At 45.0% G+C, this 17,362-nt stretch overlaps 1 protein-coding gene across 1 annotated transcript; it reads right to left on the reverse strand.

The window, feature by feature from the left end:
* Positions 1–238: 238 nt before the first annotated feature.
* Positions 239–8,818, reverse strand: ENSA (endosulfine alpha). Its single transcript, XM_021688135.2, has 4 exons — positions 8,629–8,818; positions 6,733–6,858; positions 5,289–5,455; positions 239–2,403 (listed from the first exon to the last, which is right to left on the reverse strand). Exons 1-4 carry the CDS (start codon positions 8,683–8,685, stop codon positions 2,388–2,390), a joined length of 366 nt encoding a protein of 121 aa, XP_021543810.1. The 5' UTR covers positions 8,686–8,818; the 3' UTR covers positions 239–2,387.
* Between the last annotated feature and the right edge of the window lie 8,544 nt (positions 8,819–17,362).

The following is a 17,362-nucleotide window of genomic DNA, read 5'->3' on the forward strand; positions in this document are numbered from 1 at the left end:
GCATGGCCCCGCAGTATGGGAGTGAGGGAGAAGGAATGGCAAGGTTTTACACCACAATAGAGATTGCCATAATCCTTTCTTGGCACCCAGGATTCCTAAGACTACAGCTTAAAACTAAGGACCAGGAAAACCAGGAATAATGGAAAAGTCATATAAAAGCCTAGATATGGGACGCCTGCATGGCTCAGTTAGTTGAGCGTCCGACTCTTGATCTCAGCTCAGGTCTTGATCTCAGGGTCCTGAGTTCAAGCCCAGGGCTGGGCTCCATACCCAGCGTGGAGCCTTCTTAAAAAAAAAAAAAAAAGCCTAGATACTATCTCAAGCTCTTCAGCGAACTAACTTTGCCACCTTATAAGTAATTTATTTCTATACTTCAACTTTACCTGTATTAAAAACGAAACTGCACTGAATGATCCCCCCACATTCAGCCTCACTGATCTCACTCCCCAGCTGTATCCACGTGGCAAACATACACTAGGGATGGCATGCTCAGAAGTCATGGGATTGGTTTAAGGGGAATAGGAGGGTTGAGAAGACTCACTAACCCCAAGACAGTAAACATTCTACTAATTTGTGTATGTGTAGCTCCTTGCTTTGAGTTTATAACTTCTGAAGCATGTGAACTTTTGCATAGCTTTTCTTCCACAAAGACAATAAACCCCACAAAAGTAGGGAATGTTTTTAATGTATCTCCATACCACGGGCTCACTCAGAAAGGCCAGTGGTTGGGAGGCATCACAATCCCCTGGCTAAATCAGGAGAGTGCAAGTCAGTAACATCCTGAGTAGCTGAAAACATATTTGGAAAACTTCTGATTAAGGATCATTAAGAATGAGTCAGATACTGAGAACAACATTCCTAGTCCAGTTTAGAAGTGCCCTTCCCCTTCAATAAGATGGAGAGTTCTCTGGAATATCTATGTCTACTGGACCTTGTTTATCTTCCTTGATGCATACTCATTTGAGAAGCCAATCACATTTGGGAAAATATACTCTCCTCAAAGTTGGGCAAAATAGGCAAAGAGATACATGTCAATGTTGGTGTGTGTCGGGGAGACAGGTGTGAGTTTGTTGGTAACATTCTTTTCTATAATACATTCACAAGCAGTTTGTAACTTCTTGCAGTCGATGCTTGGGAGGTGGGGAGGAAAGAAGTCACTCTGCCTCCTGCTGGCCACAAGCAGAAAGGCTTGAGTTCCTTTTGGCTTATTACTAGAGGTCACATTTCTCCTTCACAGACATGAGAACTTGTGAAGGAATGGAAGACTGAAAGGGAAAAGGAAGAGTGGGCTTCTCTTTTTTGCTTAGCCTGAACTAAGCTCTAGGTGTTAATAAACTATTTAGATCAAATTCTTCATTTTGTGAGCCAAAACCTGAGGTTGAGGCATCTTCTACATTAGCTACAGAAACAAAAGGATAGACGGGAGTCAGGAAAAGCCCAGATCTATATGCTAACATCCCTACTCGCTCTCCCTGAGTGATGGAAGTGGGAAGCCCAGTCACATCCCCTATTAAGGGCCCCTGTTCCTTAGAACTCAGGACTCCACACCAGCTTCTCCCCTGAATGGTGTCTTCAGTTTCATTTTCTTCCCTTTCCCCAAACCCCAATAAAACACACCAACTGCTTCAGAGTATTTCTGGGTTGTGTTTTTTTGTGGGTTGTCTTCTTTTTTTTTTATTTCAAATACTGAAAAAGTCTCCTGGGCTCTGTGGGGCTCCCCACGCTCATGGCCCCCTTTCCCCACACTCACTGCCCTTCTCCCCACAGTAAGTCTATTTCAAGGACAGCACTTTTTTCAACGAACAATTAACATTAATTGTGTTCTCAGCTTGCTCTGCAGAACCAGAGGAGCTGTCTGCATCTGTCATATTTAGACGGACAGTTTCTTTTATCTGACACCAGATCCCCAGCCACATCCAAGCAAACAAGGCATTTCTCTACAGAGCTGAATTGGAACTCCTCATCTGGAGTCTACTCCACTCCTCCCCCTCATACCCATCCCACACCAGCCACATGGTTAGGAAGGAGGATAGTCAGGCATGTTTTTATCAACTCCAAGCCCTATTTCATATCCCCCCAAATTTCCCACCCCACCCTCTCAAACACCACACCCGCGTCCCACCCACCCCCTCCCATCCCCGCCAGGATTTCACTGAGATTTCTCCCAACAGTTATTTGGAAAAAAGGTAAAACAAAAAAGGTTCAGGGTCTTGGTGCTCAGCCCAAGGGGCCCCATGCGCTGGGACACCGCCGGGCAGGGGCTTCTGCCTCTCCAGCCCGCGCCCGAGCCACCTCCTGACCCCTGGCTGCAAAAGCAGGGAGGGGCAGGAGCCAGCACAGGACCCAGGAGGGCAGCGTCTCAGGATCTGGCGGAGCCCCGGGCAACATCATTCAACTTGGCCGCTGCGGACGAACACAGAAGAAGAAAAAGAAAACACTGTCAAGTAATAAGGGAAAAAACCCGAAGTTCCATCCCAGTCCCTACCCCGTGACTCTTCCATACTTAACAATCATTAGGCTACCTGGCATAAGCCTGAATCCGATCCGCAGAGAGTCGGAGAGAGACAGAGAGACAGAGGAGAGAGGAGGGGGGAGGGGGGAGGGGAGAGGGAGAGACAGGAAGAGAGAGAGAGAGAGAAGGGGGAAAGAGGGAGGAAAGGGAGGAGGGGAAGAGAGAGAAGGAGAGAGGGAGAGAGAATTTCAGGGTTTTTCTATCTACAAAACAGTGTTCTCTGTCTTTCTGGAGATGGCCATGAAAACAGTACAGAAAATTCTTTAGACAAGATCAAAGTAATTGGAGGTTTGCAGGGGCTCAGGCTGCCTGGCTTGGAGCAGGCTTGCTTCCACAGGCATGGCATAGGCACGTGCAGCAGCAGAGGCTGACGGGGGCACCCAGTGATGAGGAGGCGATGGCATGGAAGCCAGGGCCCGGCAATACACAGGCTGTTCTGAGTGGATTTAATAATCCAGGTTTAATCGAAGCGATTTGGATTTGGATTTGGGAATGAGCCTTCTTGCCATGGAAGTGATGTATTTCATGCTGTGGAAACAGGCGGCAAATACAGAATGTGGCTTGTTTCTTTGTTTTCTCAGCCTTGAAGATGACCAGGTAGAGAGGGAGCGAGCGGGACCAACAGTTTTCTGATTTCTCTATTTCTTCTATTCCTTACTGAAAAAACAGACTTGTGACCTCAGTCTTGAGGATTCAAATGACCAATAGAGAAAGCAGCTCAGACAGAAAAGAAAAAAGTACAAAATTCGAGAAGATCGGAGATGAAGAAAACGTACAAAATTATATATATATTTATATATATAATAACATGACATATCTATGTACAACATGGCTCGGACAGTTGAGGAAACTATACAAGGATGTTCAGCATTTTCCCCTTCCCACATGGACTTTAGACTAAGGAAGACAGCATGAGGAATGGTGCAAGAAACACAAAAATTATATACAATTACAAGTGACAGTCAAAGGAGTCTGGGGGCCAGGGAATCCAGGGATCCTGCTCTCTCCATTCCTTCCTCACCAACTCTCTCCTATCCAATCTGAGCGATAGCCTGAAAAGTGAATGGCTGGCCAGGAAAGAAGTATACACACCTGCCATCACCCCGCGTGCGCATCAGCAAGTTCATGGTCATTCTCATCAGGCCAAATGTTTGGCGTATCAGAGTTTATGAGGTGAAAGGGCAAGAGAGGATTATAGAATCTTGCCCTCTTGCAATTAGTTCTCCCCGTGGCCCTCTGTGTCCTGACTGGGAGGAGGATTCAGGCCAAGTTAAATAGACCGAAGGTGCTGGCCACCTGCACCCCTCTCCTCTACCTGCTCACGAATCCGCATTGCTGCTTCTCATCCCACAGGAGCTGAGTTACTGAGCTCTAGGAAGGCAGAGGTTTCTTAGAGATTTCTCTCTCCCTGACCACCTTCCCCCACCAGCTTCCTCCCAGGTGAATCATCTCCTAAGAACCTGCTGCTCTAGCCCAGCCATAGTACCAAGGCCCGGAGGCTGGCTTCAGCTTGTCCCTTTTCTTCTGTTCTCCCTAACAATGCTATCCCTGACATCTGATTACATCTCAAACGTGGGACTCCACCACATGTGCGTGACTGAGCATGTGTCCTCAGGCCCACAGCTGGGCTGCCAGAGCAGCTTTTTAGCAGCAAAGGTCCAGACTGGAGGCCGGGGGGGGGGGGGGGGCAAAGGCACAAAGTTTCCATAGAAGCTAGCTTCTTAAAACTTTTTCCTTGACCCTTTAGACCATGATACTTATGAGGCCCTCCTGACTGAATTTGTAACTCCGAAATCTCAATGTCCTCTCTCCCCATGTAGTCTTCAAACAGTTCCCCTCTGCAGGCTCATCCACAGGTCTTCCTCACTTAGTTTTACAATGAATACCAAAGACTTTTTTTCAGCTGGCAGTTATACGATTTTTAAAATTTGAATCAACCTTATCTACATTCAGCTCTTTTACAGATGAGGAAATAGAAATCCATAGAGGTTAAATGACTTGACCAAGGTTACACATCAGTTCTGCTCAGACAGAGTGCAACTGGAACCCAGATATCTTAACTCCAAACCCAGTGCTCTTTCCACTACCCCATACTTGCAAAAGCAACATGCTGGAAGAGAGAGAGAAGGTGCCCATTTCATGTAAATGATGTTCTCCAATCTTTACATTACTTAAGAGCCAGGGCAAACTGTCAAAGACACTCACTGGGTAAGGGAGGTTAAGTGGGCATTGTAGTTTTAGGAAAGCAAATCACTTTTTCTTTTTGAGGATTCTCTAAACCTGCCATAATGGAAACACGAAGCAATAGCAGCCTAAGGGAAAAAACACTCAGAAGCACAGAAAACAGATCTCATTCAATCTATCTTTCCCAACTATGTCAGGTTAGCCTCTGGATGTAAACCTACCAAATTATTCCCAAGGCTTAGCCTAACCAATCTGGGGATATGCTCTTCCAAAAGGAAAAAATCACATCTCCCCAGTTTCTCATACAATAGGAAAAAAAGCGTTTGCAGCATTATCCAATCCTAGTCTCTGGTCATTCTCATCAGGCCAAATGTACCTGGGCTACAGTGAGGGTGTGGAAATCTCAATTTAATCAAAGAAATGAACTCAGAACCCCTTTCCAACCCACATCACCTTCTCAGAAGCCCCCAGCAGAATCACAGTCATTTCTGCCTAGCAAGCTGAAAAGAGCTAACTAGGCGCTCATTCCATCCCTGCCTATGATATATAAAAGTCCAGTGGGTGAGGAAGGGGACGGGGGGGCCCAGGTTACCCCGCAAGCTTGCTGGTGACGAGCGAGGACTTTCTCTGGGGCAGATCCTGTGGGGTGGGGATGTGATCACCAGTCACCAGGTTCTTGTCTGGTCCTGCACTTGGCAGCTGCTTATTCTTCATCTTGGCTTTGGCCATGTTGTAGTCTCCTGAGTCAAAGTACTTTTGCTAAGAAACAAGAGGGATGTTTAAGTGAGTGAGGAACTCTGGCCTACCTCAAAAGCAAGGAGACTCTCATCCATTATAAACCCTCATCAACTTAGATCTTTCCAGTGCTCCTTGATTAACCTCATGCACACATAGTTTAGCATTAATTACATGTACTTATGTCTTCTCCCCAATGTGTTCTGACCTTTTCAGGTATGTAAGCAGTTTCCTAGCTACGGTATAGATTTTAGGAGTTAAGAGACAGCCCCTACATCCTTTATACACCCATCAGTACAGGATAGTTCAACCAAATTACTGATTATTCATAAAGGCTTACTTGGGACCGGTCAGTCTCCAATGGACTTGGTGCTGAGGAAATAAATGGTAAGATATAAAGAATAGTCAATCTGGGGCTATCCTAGCAACCAGCAGGAGATCAACCTCAATTCAACAACCTCAAAATTAAAAATGATTCCCTCAGACCATGAATAGAAACTGGGCTCGTTCATGAGGATAATGTACTTTTCCTCTGACTCCCACTGCTCCCACACATGTTCCATGGCTGTGACAGCCTGCCCACGCCTGCCTTGCCTACAGCAAGGTAAACTGCAAATCAGCATCACATCATCATCTGTGACTAAGACTCAATAACTAGGACTCTCCACAGGGATCTGTTTTGCTGTCCATTTCATCCACACCTAGGAACACACTCCAGTTTAATGACTTACAATCCCTCAGTTAGTTTTAGGTACATCTGGGGACAGAGAAACCTGATCAGGAATTAGATGGCTATGAAGGCAGATCCTCCCTTGGTAAGGAGGACCACTCTGGATGGAAATATAAGTCTCTTGAGGGAGTAGAGTTAATGGCTGGTACTAATTTCAAGGGTCTATTCATTTCAAGTTGAAGAAATCTATAGGACAGATGGTTTGATCTTTTTTTGAAATCATGCACCCCAAAATTTAGCTCTAATCTTAGAAAGTGCAGTCCTAAAACTCCCACCATCTAAACACACAAATGCCCGGAGGAGTCATTATTTCAGTTTCTAATGTCCTTCTTTCCCTCAATCCCCCAATGTCCCCATACCCAAATGTCTCAACATTAAGCCTTAACATCCTGTATGATACCATATCAGGGATTTATAATTATTTGCCTTGCTCTTTATAAGTTTCTGATTCCTCTCTACTACTGCCCAACAACAAAACCTCCAGATAAGCATTCAGGAGAAGCTCTACAGTTCTCATCCCTAAAGCCCCCTTTGGCTCCAAAGTAAAAGGATAAGAGATTGCGTCCCATACCCCTTTCTGGAGTCTCTTCATGAGGAAGTCGGAGCCTCCAGGCTTTTGTCCTAGGCTTGGATATTTGGCCTTTAGCTTTGCCTCCTCGGCTCTCTCAGGGAGAATACCTTCTTTCTCCTGTGTGTCCTGGAGGAAACAAATGGGCCAATTAAATTAAAAACTGAGAAGCAACTGCTTCTTAACCAACTGAGCCACCCAGGCGCCCCAGAAGCAACTGCTTCTAATATCTAATAACTTTTATACTATCAACTTTTCCTAGAGGTCCACCCTCTTGTGAACATACTGGCTCTATTCTGCTCCTAAATATAGCTAGACCTTTGTTCAAATCCCTGAAGCTCAAGACGACTGTATTGTGAGGAAAAAACAAAAACAAACAAACAAAAAAACAAGCTGCTTCTCACACTATGCCCAAGGAACCACCTCAGTGACTTGGGAGTATTGGGTTAAAGATAACACCTAAACAAAATACTTCAATCAAGAGCAAACCATAGCTCATTCAGCACAGAAGTTAGGGAAGACAAAGAGAGAAAAGAGCTAACCAGGGCTTCTGGTGACCCAAGATGAGCAGTAAAGTTCCCTAGCTGTCCCTAACACACAGTACAGGTCAAACAGAAAATCAAAGGGGATAATTCTACTGAGATGTTCCTTCTTATCCAGAGTCTAAGGTAGTCATCTGATAAGTCTCTCTATGGAGAGACTAGAGCTGTGTGGCCTTCTCCAAAAATCTCCACCCTAGTAATGAACAACATCGCTTCAGCATTTCCATAAACATTAGGTAGGAAGGTGACAGGTAAACAGAGATGAAAATGACACTGTTTTTAACCTCGGGAAAATTAAGATACAGGAGGTTCACTAGTATTTACCCACAGTTGTTGCCCAAAAGTAAACACCTTCCCAAATGGGGCAAATGATGGAAGTTTGGGGAACATGCCAAGAGCATGCAACTGGTTTGCAGGAGGCTCACGCTGTTGTTATTACTCTCTTCTTGCTTTTTGTGGCCCTGATGCTCTTTTCTTTGGTGACTTTTTACAAGGACCTAAAACCAAACTTGTGGCTTTTTTTAATGGAACTATATTCCCTTCCCTTGACAATCCGGCACAGTTATAACCAGGTGCCTTTCATGAATCCCGGAGCCCAGGACTAAATGTTGTAAGTCAAATACAAGCCACAAGAAGAGGTTTACTTGGGGTTTTTTCATCAGAGAATTGTGGATGAACTAAGTCCCACTGCCTTGGAAGTCGGGGTGGTGGTGGAAAGACGGTGGCGTCATTCTTGTCACGACTCTTTTGGTGTCTTTTCTAGGTTTAACCTCCATTATTCTGTATGAAACTCTAGTCCTCTTCAAGCCTATTCGTTCGTGCCTGAGGATGGGCAACCGACCATCCCCAAATGTCAAAATAGGTCTCTTGAGAAAGTTGCCGCCTTAAACTAGCCATGATTTTAATTACTTCTTCTCCCTTCTCCCAGTGCTGGTCTTTTAAACGTCTCTACCTCCACCTCTATTTTTCTGATGCGGGCCCCAGCCTGGTGGTTGGGTCATTTGCCCCCATTAACCAATAACACACATCGCTTCCCGGTACCACCATCCCCTTTCATTCACCCAGTCTTTCCAAACACCCGCCCCGCGCCCAAGCTTGGCCAATGATAGCACAGCTTCCATGAGCAGAGCGGTAGGCCTATTGGCCAATCAGGAAGAGCACGGCAGTGACTGACAGTGGGCCCAACTAATCAGCGCCAGAGCTGCAAGCTGTGTTGAAGCTCACCCGGCGTGATGCAAGAAGTGGCCAACCCCTGCAGAGCTTGAGACCATGGCGACCAATCCGCACTGGTGGGAGACCGTCTCCCGCCCCATCACAGTCGCCCCCGGCTCGCCCGCCCGCACCCCCTCCATTTCACCTGCTTCTCCTCGCCGGTTTCCTCCGCAGGGATATCCTCTTCTTGTTTCTGGGACATGGCGGGACCAGGACTGTGGAGTGTAGGGGGCCCGGGAAATCAACCGGAGAAGGGAAGGGGGAGGGGAAACGGGGACAACCTGAGCTGCTTCTTCGGCTCCTGTCACTACGGTTGCTCAGTCAAAATGGCGGCCCTTGCCTGTGACGTTGTGGCCGCCCCTTCCAATGGGAGCCAATGGAAGTGGGGTAGATGGAGCAATGACGTAACGATCTACCAATAGTCACCGGCTAAAGGTGGGGGTCTTTGGAGGTGACGGGCAAGCTGAAACACCAATCTGGAAAGAGAGTGAGCCCCAAGGACCAATTGGAAGCCCGTGGGGGATTTAAGGGGGCGGCGCTGCTAGGTTTGGCATTTTTGCTCCTTTGGTGGGACCAGATTCCCTTCATCGCTAGCACCTGGTGTACGGAAGGCTTTGCTGAGCTTCACACTGGAGAGGAAGGCTGGAGACCTTTCATTTTCAGATGGAGAGGATTAAGCTTTGCTCAGTGTTAGCAGAAAATTATCAATTTCCAGAAAATAATTTGGAGGTCAGAGTGCACCTTAAGTTGGTACAAATTACTATTGCAATGTATGTACTTGGCGTATGGAAAACGGAGAGACTGGGACCCCAAACCAAGTTGTCTTGCACAGATGGCTTTACGTTCCATTATTTAACGCATCTGTACAGTTTTATACTTGTTCAGGGTCAGCCCATGGAGAATAAGTTCCTTGAAACGGAAAGCACAGTTCTAGGTACCTGGTAAACGTTTAGTAAATACAGTTAATACTAGTTAACGTATCCTGAGTCACAGTTCAACAATATTTCTTGAGTGTTTGTGTGTAGATGGTAACGTATTAGTTTTACAGGGGTACACATAGAGTAAGACAGTCTCTGCCTGTAGAAAGCTTAGTTTAGTGGGCATGTGGGGAGGGTTTTCACAGTGTGCCAGGTATAACCTAAATCCCCGAGACAAGATTGTAGACACATCTTACTGGAGCGTTAGTCCACAGTTTTATATTAAAAACAAACAGTCTAATACTGATTAACACTGCAAAATTCATAATAAAATTTAATTTTCCAGGCAGCTTCTTGTGACAGCCTTGGGGCTATCTGCTCATTTTTCTGTATAATTAGGTGTACTTCTGGAAAAGTCTGAGAAGCACAGATTATTATAGAAGCAAAATCTGGTAAGCATTGAAATAAAAGTGTTAAAGTGTTTATAGGGGTTCAAAGGAAGACTAATTCAGTTTAGATTCCACCCCCCCCCCCAAAAAAAAAAGACTTCATGAGGGAGGTGGTATTTGAAATAAGTTTTGTTTTGTTTTGTTTTGTTAAGAGAGAGTGCGGTGGTGGGGGAGGGGAGGGGCAGAGAGAGAGAATCTTAAGCAGGCTCCAGGACAGCGCAGAGCCTGAAGTGGGGGGGGCTCGTAAGTTCATGACCTGAGCTGAAATCGAGTGGGACCCTTAACCAACTGAACCACCCAGGCACTCCTGAAATAAGTTTTAAAGAACTTAGCAGTTTGCTGAGTAAAGATGAAGGAAGGAAGGGTATTCTAGGTGAAGGGCTCAAAATGAAGGCCAAAAAAACCAGAATTGAGAGCAGATATGTAGGGCTTTCAATGCCAGGATAAAGAACTTGTGAATAATTCAGTAATCCATCAGAGACATTTAAGATTTTTAGGCCAGAGAGTGGTAGATCAGAACTGCCCTTTAGGAAGATTAATTTGGAGGTAATGAATAAAAAAAATTCAGAACTCCAGGCAGAAAGACACCAGAGACCTGGCACTCTAGCCAGGAGTGTACTGCAATATTCTAGGTGGGAGATAATTGAGATTTAAACTAGAAATGTGATAGTTGAGAGTAGAAAACTGTGAACCTAATTGAGAAGGTCTGTGGCAATGGAGTCTATGAGATTAACATCTGGGTGAATATAGGGAATGAGGAGGCCATTGGCTTCAGGGTGACTGCAGAAACAATAAATTCAAGACGAGGAGTCAATTTGGGAATGGAATTGAAAGAACAGAAAATGAGGTGTTCAGTTTTGACTTTTTAAAACCAGTGGGACATTTTGTGGAGATATCCAGGCAATGAGGTCTTTATAGACCTCTGAGATCTCCTCCAGAGCTAAAATTTTAGAGGTCTAGGAAATGTAGACATAGAGTTTGGGAGAAAAGTAGAAGGTAACTATGAATAAAGCTTCTTCACATATATGTAAATAAAGTTGTGGAAGTAGATGAGATCACCAAAGGAGAAAGAAAAAAAGAGCCTCAAGATGGAAACCTGGGGGCACCTGGGTGGCTCAGTTGGTTAAGCGACTGCCTTCGGCTCGGGTCGTGATCCCGGAGTCCTGGGATCAAGTCCCACATCGGGCTCCCGGCTCAGCGGGGAGCCTGCTTCTCCCTCTGACCCTATCCCCTCTCATGCTGTTTCTCTCTCTCTCTCTCTCTCTCTCTCAAAAAAAAAAAAAAAAAAAAGATGGAAACCTGGGCAAAAGTTGGCAAGGGACACAGATACACACGATCAAAGGGGTAAGGAGAAGAACCAGGAGAAAAGTGACAGAGAAACTAAAAGATGGAGAGGACAGGGGCACCTGGTGGCTCAGCTGGTTAAGCACCCAAGTCTTGATTTCACTTGGGTTGTGATCTTGGGGTCCTGGGATCAGGCCCTGCGTCACCCCCCACCCCCACCTGCATTGGGCTCTGTGCTCGGCAGGGGGTCTGCTTGAGGATTCTCTCTTTACCTCTCTCTCTGCCCCTCCCACTGCTTGTGTGTGTGTGTGTGTGTGTGTGTGTGTCCTTGCGCAGGCATTTGGTTAAAGAGCAAGGAGGTGGTAACAATATTTAACAGTAAAGCAAAGAAGGGCATCAGGGCAATGAATTGAAGAGGAAGCGGCAGAGGATTTTCTTTTTTGGAAAACAGGAAAGATTCAAGCATGTTTTCAGAAAAGGCAAGGGACTAATTGAGAGAAAATAAAAATGTAATTATCCATTTTTAAAGAGGAGATAATGAAAGAATTAAAGTCTCAGAGGAGATCATTAGATCAAGAGGGAGAGAGGCGGACAGGTTAGAGGAGAATGTACAGAGAGATTTTGAAGTAGCTAAACATTTAGGGAAGTCACACTGACTGGCCTTGCTTTTCCGAGGTCATTCTTTTGAGAATAAAAAGGATGGTGGAGTGGGATAGAGAATCTAGGAAAAATGGGGTTGGAAACAGCACTACAGAAAATAGCAATGGTTCAAAACAGCAAGAAAGATCTGAGATTAGATGGGTATGAATTTGTAATAGTCCTGATCCCCATGGCTTTGGTCAATAACTCTTGATTGCCTTGGAATGAAGAAAACAGACATCCTGTTAACAAGGGTAAAAGACTGGAAAAGAAGGAACAGTGGAGGGAGGACAATGAGGAAGTCTAGATTGCTTTGCTGGTTTGTTGAAATAGCTGATCATGGCATCTAGGCTCTTTAGGAAAGACAGAATAGAAAGGAGATGGGTGCACCCGGTGGCTCAGTCGTTAAGCATCTGCCTTCTGCTCGGGTCGTGTTCCCAGGGTCCTGGGATCGAGCCCCGCATCGGGCTCCCTGCTCGGCAGGAGGCCTGCTTCTCCCTCTCCCACTCCCCCTGCTTGTGTTCCCTCTCTCGCTGTCAATCTCTCTGTCAAATAAATAAATAAAATCTTAAAAAAAAAGACAGGAGATGAAGAACTGGTCATGACACAGATGAAGCTCAGATTTGGTAGGAATGACAGGGAGAGGCAGAAGAGTAGGAGGTTGCAGTGAGAGGGGAATTTCAGTGTGGATCTAGGAAGGTGGAGAAATTATAGGTTATGATGAGCTCTAGCCTATAATTATAATTGATGGCAGATATGGCATGGCTACAAAGTCACCGACTTTGATGTAATCAAGTAAATGTGAAGTCACAAATGTTGAAGTCTCAGAGCATAATCATAGGGAAGGAGGTTAGGACAGGGTAACTGTGACCCCTATGTTGGGAATGAGCTATAGGCCTCCAACATATATATGTTATTTAAATACGTAAGGCACCACATTGTAATACCTACAATATTAGCTAAATATCTATGACACTTACCAAATGAGTTGTAGTTGTAAGTGTTTAAAAGAACATTTCTGGCTGAGCTGGTCAAGGAATGTTTCAGAAAAGGTAGACCCTAAACGGGGACTGTAAGGATGAGTAGGAAGGTTGGAGATTGGCAGGGGGTGGGGAGGGAGGAAAGGAAGACAATTTAGAGGACCACCTTATCTTATAAAAGGTTAGAGGGTAAATGAGGACAATGGAAAATGGAGACAGAAACTATAGCAAGAGTAACAACTTCCTAGAGAGAGAGTGATCCTACTAGCCCATCTGTATTTTTGAAGAGTTCCCTAAAGAGAGTCTACAGATAAGGCTGATCTGGGAACCTATGTAAAAGCAGCAAAACATGAAGCTGTTTAGGTTGCTGGGGTCCTGGGGTGACTAGTAAGTCATGCTAAAGTTTTGGGGTTTCATGAAGACAAAGGGGAACCTGATTTCAAGCAGGAAAATGGTATCGTTAGACTTGGGATTTGGAAATATTTAACTGGTAGCTGCGTGAAGAGTGGACTGGAGGGATGGGGGAGGCCAGCTGGACCTCTGACTGTGGTAGCTCAGGCAAGACTTGAGAGGCCTGATCAAAGACAGAAGCCATGTGAATGGAGAGGAGCTGAAGAGACAAAGGATATTGGATGTGGGGAATAAAGATGAGGAGAGAACCAAGGATGAATCCCAGGTTCATGAGTGAAGTGCCATTTACAGAAAAGCAAATCCAAGGAGAAGAGCAGATTGGAGGAAGTAAGGAGAGAAGGGGACTTGGACATCTTACCTTTCAGGGTTTTTTCGTCCTGTGTCTGAATTTTTCAAGTCAGGACCTAAATCTGTTCACAGAGTATGGAGATGGGATATCTGGGCATGACACTGTAAAATGTGTCAGTGCTTTAGCTACATTCTTCAGAAGAATGGCCACTAAAAAGAAGTGAGACTGCAGAAGTATCTGGGTTTAAGACCTATGCCATTGGCACCCTCTGATGGGCCAAACTGAGAATACCAGGAGATTAACCAAGCTCCAGCCTCTCCTTGCCTCCTTTACAAACTCACATTCTTAGAACGGGCCTGAAGTGTAGCCCAAGGAAAAGTAGCTAAGTGATCAGACTAGTACAGTGTTAAAGATAATTTTCTTTTTTAAAGATTTTATTTATTATTTGACAGAGACAGAGCACATGCAGGGGGAGCGGCAGGCAGAGGGAGAAGCAGACTCCCCGCTGAGCGGGGAGCCCGATGCGGGGCTCCATCGGAGGACACCAGGATCATGACCTGAGCTGAAGGCAGATGCTCAACTGACTGAGCCACCCAGACCCCTAAAGATAATTTTCTTTTTTTTTTTTTTTAGATTTTATTTATTTATTTGACAGAGAGAGACACAGCGAGGGAGGGAACACAGGCAGGGGGAGTGGGAAAGGGAGAAGCAGACTCGCCGCTGAGCAGGAAGCCTGATGTGGGGCTCGATTCCAGGACCCTGGGATTGTGACCTGAGCCGAAGGCAGACGCTTAACGACTGACCCACCCAGGTGCCCCTAAAAGATACCATTCTAAGGGAATATATTCAAGTTGTAAACTAAAAGTTTTTTTTTTTTTTTTTAAAGATTTTTATTTATTTATTTGACAGATTGATAGCAAGAGCAGGAACACAAGCAGGGGGAGTGGGAGAGGGAGAAGCGGGCTTCCTGCCGAGCAGGGAGCCCGATGTGGGACCCGATCCCAGGACCCTGGGATCATGACCTGAGCCGAAGGCAGACGCTTAACGACTGAGCCACCCAGGCGCCCTAAAAGTTTTTTGAAACTAGAAAATTATCTGTGTTTATCTTCATTTATTCCTTCCCTGATGCTTTTCTTTATATAAAACTGAGTTTCTGACATACCATTTTGCTTCTCTCTAACTGCTTTTAATATTTCTTACAAGGCATATCTGCTGCACATAAATTCCCTCAGTTTTTGTCTGAGAATGTATTTAACCTTCCCTTTTGAAGGATAATTTCACTGGATATAAAATTCTAGGTTAAAGGGTTGTTTTTGTTGTTTTTTTATAACACTAAATATTTTACTCTCTCCTTGTGTGCATGTTTTCTTTTCTTTTTTTAAAGATTTTATTTATTTGACGGAGAGAGATAGCAAGAGCAGGAACACAAGCAGGGGGAGTGGGAGAGGGAGAAGCAGGCTCCCCACTGAGCAGGGAGCCTGACACGGGGCTCGATCCCAGGACCCTGGGATCACGACCCAAGCCAAAGGCAGATGCTTAACGACTGAGCCACCCAGGTGCCCCGCATGCATGTTTTCTGACATCAAATTTTTTAAAAAGCGTGAAGAGAATTCTAATTAAAAGATTAAAGATTTGGGGTGCCTGGGTGGCTCAGTCGGTTGAGCATCTGCCTTCAGCTCAGGTCATGATCCCAGGGTCCTGGGATCGAGCCCCGCATTGGGCTCCCTGCTCGGCGGGGAGTCTGCTTCTCCCTCTGCCCGCCACTCCCCCTGTTTGTGCTCTCTCTCTCTCTCTCTCTCTCTCAAATAAATAAAATAAATAAATAAATAAACCCCAGGTGTCCCGCCAGCCCAGACGGGACCCTGGGACAGAGAGGTCGTCTCTCAAAAAAAAAAGATTAAAGATTTGTTCTTCCCCTTTTCCACATAGCTAAAATGCCTGTAGACATATATTCATATGATTTCTAAAAATGTTTTACTCCCTAAATAATAAAAATAATTGTTTTAATGCTGAAATAAGTTAGGTAGAACTCTTTTTTTCCTATTATCTATTACATGTATACATGGATCTCTGTTCCTGTGTCCCCAATTCTTCCCCAGGCTTTGGTCTGTCTTCCTTTTCTCTTCACTGAGTTCCAGTAAAAAGAGACAGACAGACATGACTCTGTATTAAGCGAGAAAGGGAGCCATCTCTCCCAGGAAGCAGTAAAATGATCTCCGAATGCAAGTCCAACAAAGCAAGGGTCACCTCCTGGCAGAAATCGCCTATTTCTAGCAGTCCAACTTACTGCCGTTAGTTTCCTTTACATTCCAAATTATAAAAAAGTAGATTCAACTGGGGAGGGGGGATCAAGTACTCCCTAAGAGCTTTTCAAATAGATATGTTTTGTGTAGATTTTTTTCCCTGAATATCAATAATCTGTCCACCACTTTGGGTTTTTTCAACCTACTTGAACCTCCCTAAGTATAATAGCATATTTTATCTGAACTTACTTTAGAAATCAGGAATCTAGGGGCTTTTACCCCTTCAGAAGGACTTCTGGACCAAATCTACATGTTTCTGCCACATAAGTAGGCCCAGTAGATGCGCATCATTTTCCTGATTTGATGGGAAAAAATTCAAAGCCAAAATTTTTCTTGCATTTCAGAGATGTTGAAATTCCTCCCACTCCCATGTTAAGATGAGTACTTCTTCAAAGATTTCTGGATATTTAAAGCCATAATACCTCAAAATATTTCTGAGTTAGCCTAATATTAAAAGCAAAAATTTCAGGGCGCCTGGGTGGCTCAGTCAGTTAAGCGTCTGCCTTGGCTCAGGTCATGATCCCAGGGTTCTGGGATCGAGCCCCGTATCGGGCTCCCTGCTCAGCAGAGAGTCTGCTTCTCCCTCTCCCTCTGCTGCTTCCCCTGCTTCTGTGCTCACTCTCTCGCTCTCGCTCTTGCTCTCTATCAAATAAATAAATAAAATCTTTAAAAAAGAAATTTCTCCTCAGCTCTGTCACCTCAGCTTTTCTTAAACTCCAGGTGGAGGCCAAAAAGTTCTTAGATAACTTAGGCTAAACTGATTTATATTAAACTAAATTAGGGGTACCTGTAGGTTAAGCGTCAGACTAGTTTCAGCGCAGGTTGTGATCTCATGGGTCGTGGGATCAAGCCCAGTGTCAGGCTCTGCACTCAGTGCATTGTCTGCTTGGGTTTCTCTCTCCCTCTCCCTGTGCTCCTCCCTACCCCCATGCTCACTCTCTCTCTCTCTCAAATAAATCTTAAAAAAAAAAACTAAATTAGACTTCTGCTTGGGTGTGGGAGAGATGGTTATGATCAAAGAGGGAAAAGTACAGAAGGTAGCGGAATAGCTGAATGGATTCTTTCTTTTTTTAAGGTTTACTTATTTATTTGAGAGAGAGAGGGAGAGCGGTAGGGAGGGGCAGAGGGAAAAGGAGAGGGAGAATCCCAAGCAGACTGCCCACTGAGTGCAGAGCCCAACACCAGGCTTGATCATGACCTGAGCCAAAATCAAGAGCCAGTGCTTAACCAGCTGAAGCCACCCAGGCACCTCAGATTCTTAAGAACATCACGAACATTTAAAAGACTGAGCAAATATTTATTTTAAAATGCTTAAGGCAATAAAAATATGTTTTAAAAATAGATGATTTTTTGGGGTGCCTGGGTGGCTCAGTCAGCTGAGTGTTGTACTCTTGGTTTCAGCTCTGGTCATGGTCTCAGGATCCTTGGGTTGAGCCCGAGTCTGGCTCCAGGCTCAGCTCGGAGTTCTACTTCTCTCCTTCTTTCTCTCCCTCTGCCCCTCCCCTGGTACACTCTCTCTCCCTCCCTCTCTAAAATAAATAAAATCTTAAAAAAAATAGATGGCTTTTTTAATTGAAGTGTAGTTGACATAAATGTATATTAGTTTC

Source organism: Neomonachus schauinslandi, chromosome 4 (assembly GCF_002201575.2).
Source record: "Neomonachus schauinslandi chromosome 4, ASM220157v2, whole genome shotgun sequence".
Lineage (NCBI taxonomy): Eukaryota > Metazoa > Chordata > Mammalia > Carnivora > Phocidae > Neomonachus > Neomonachus schauinslandi.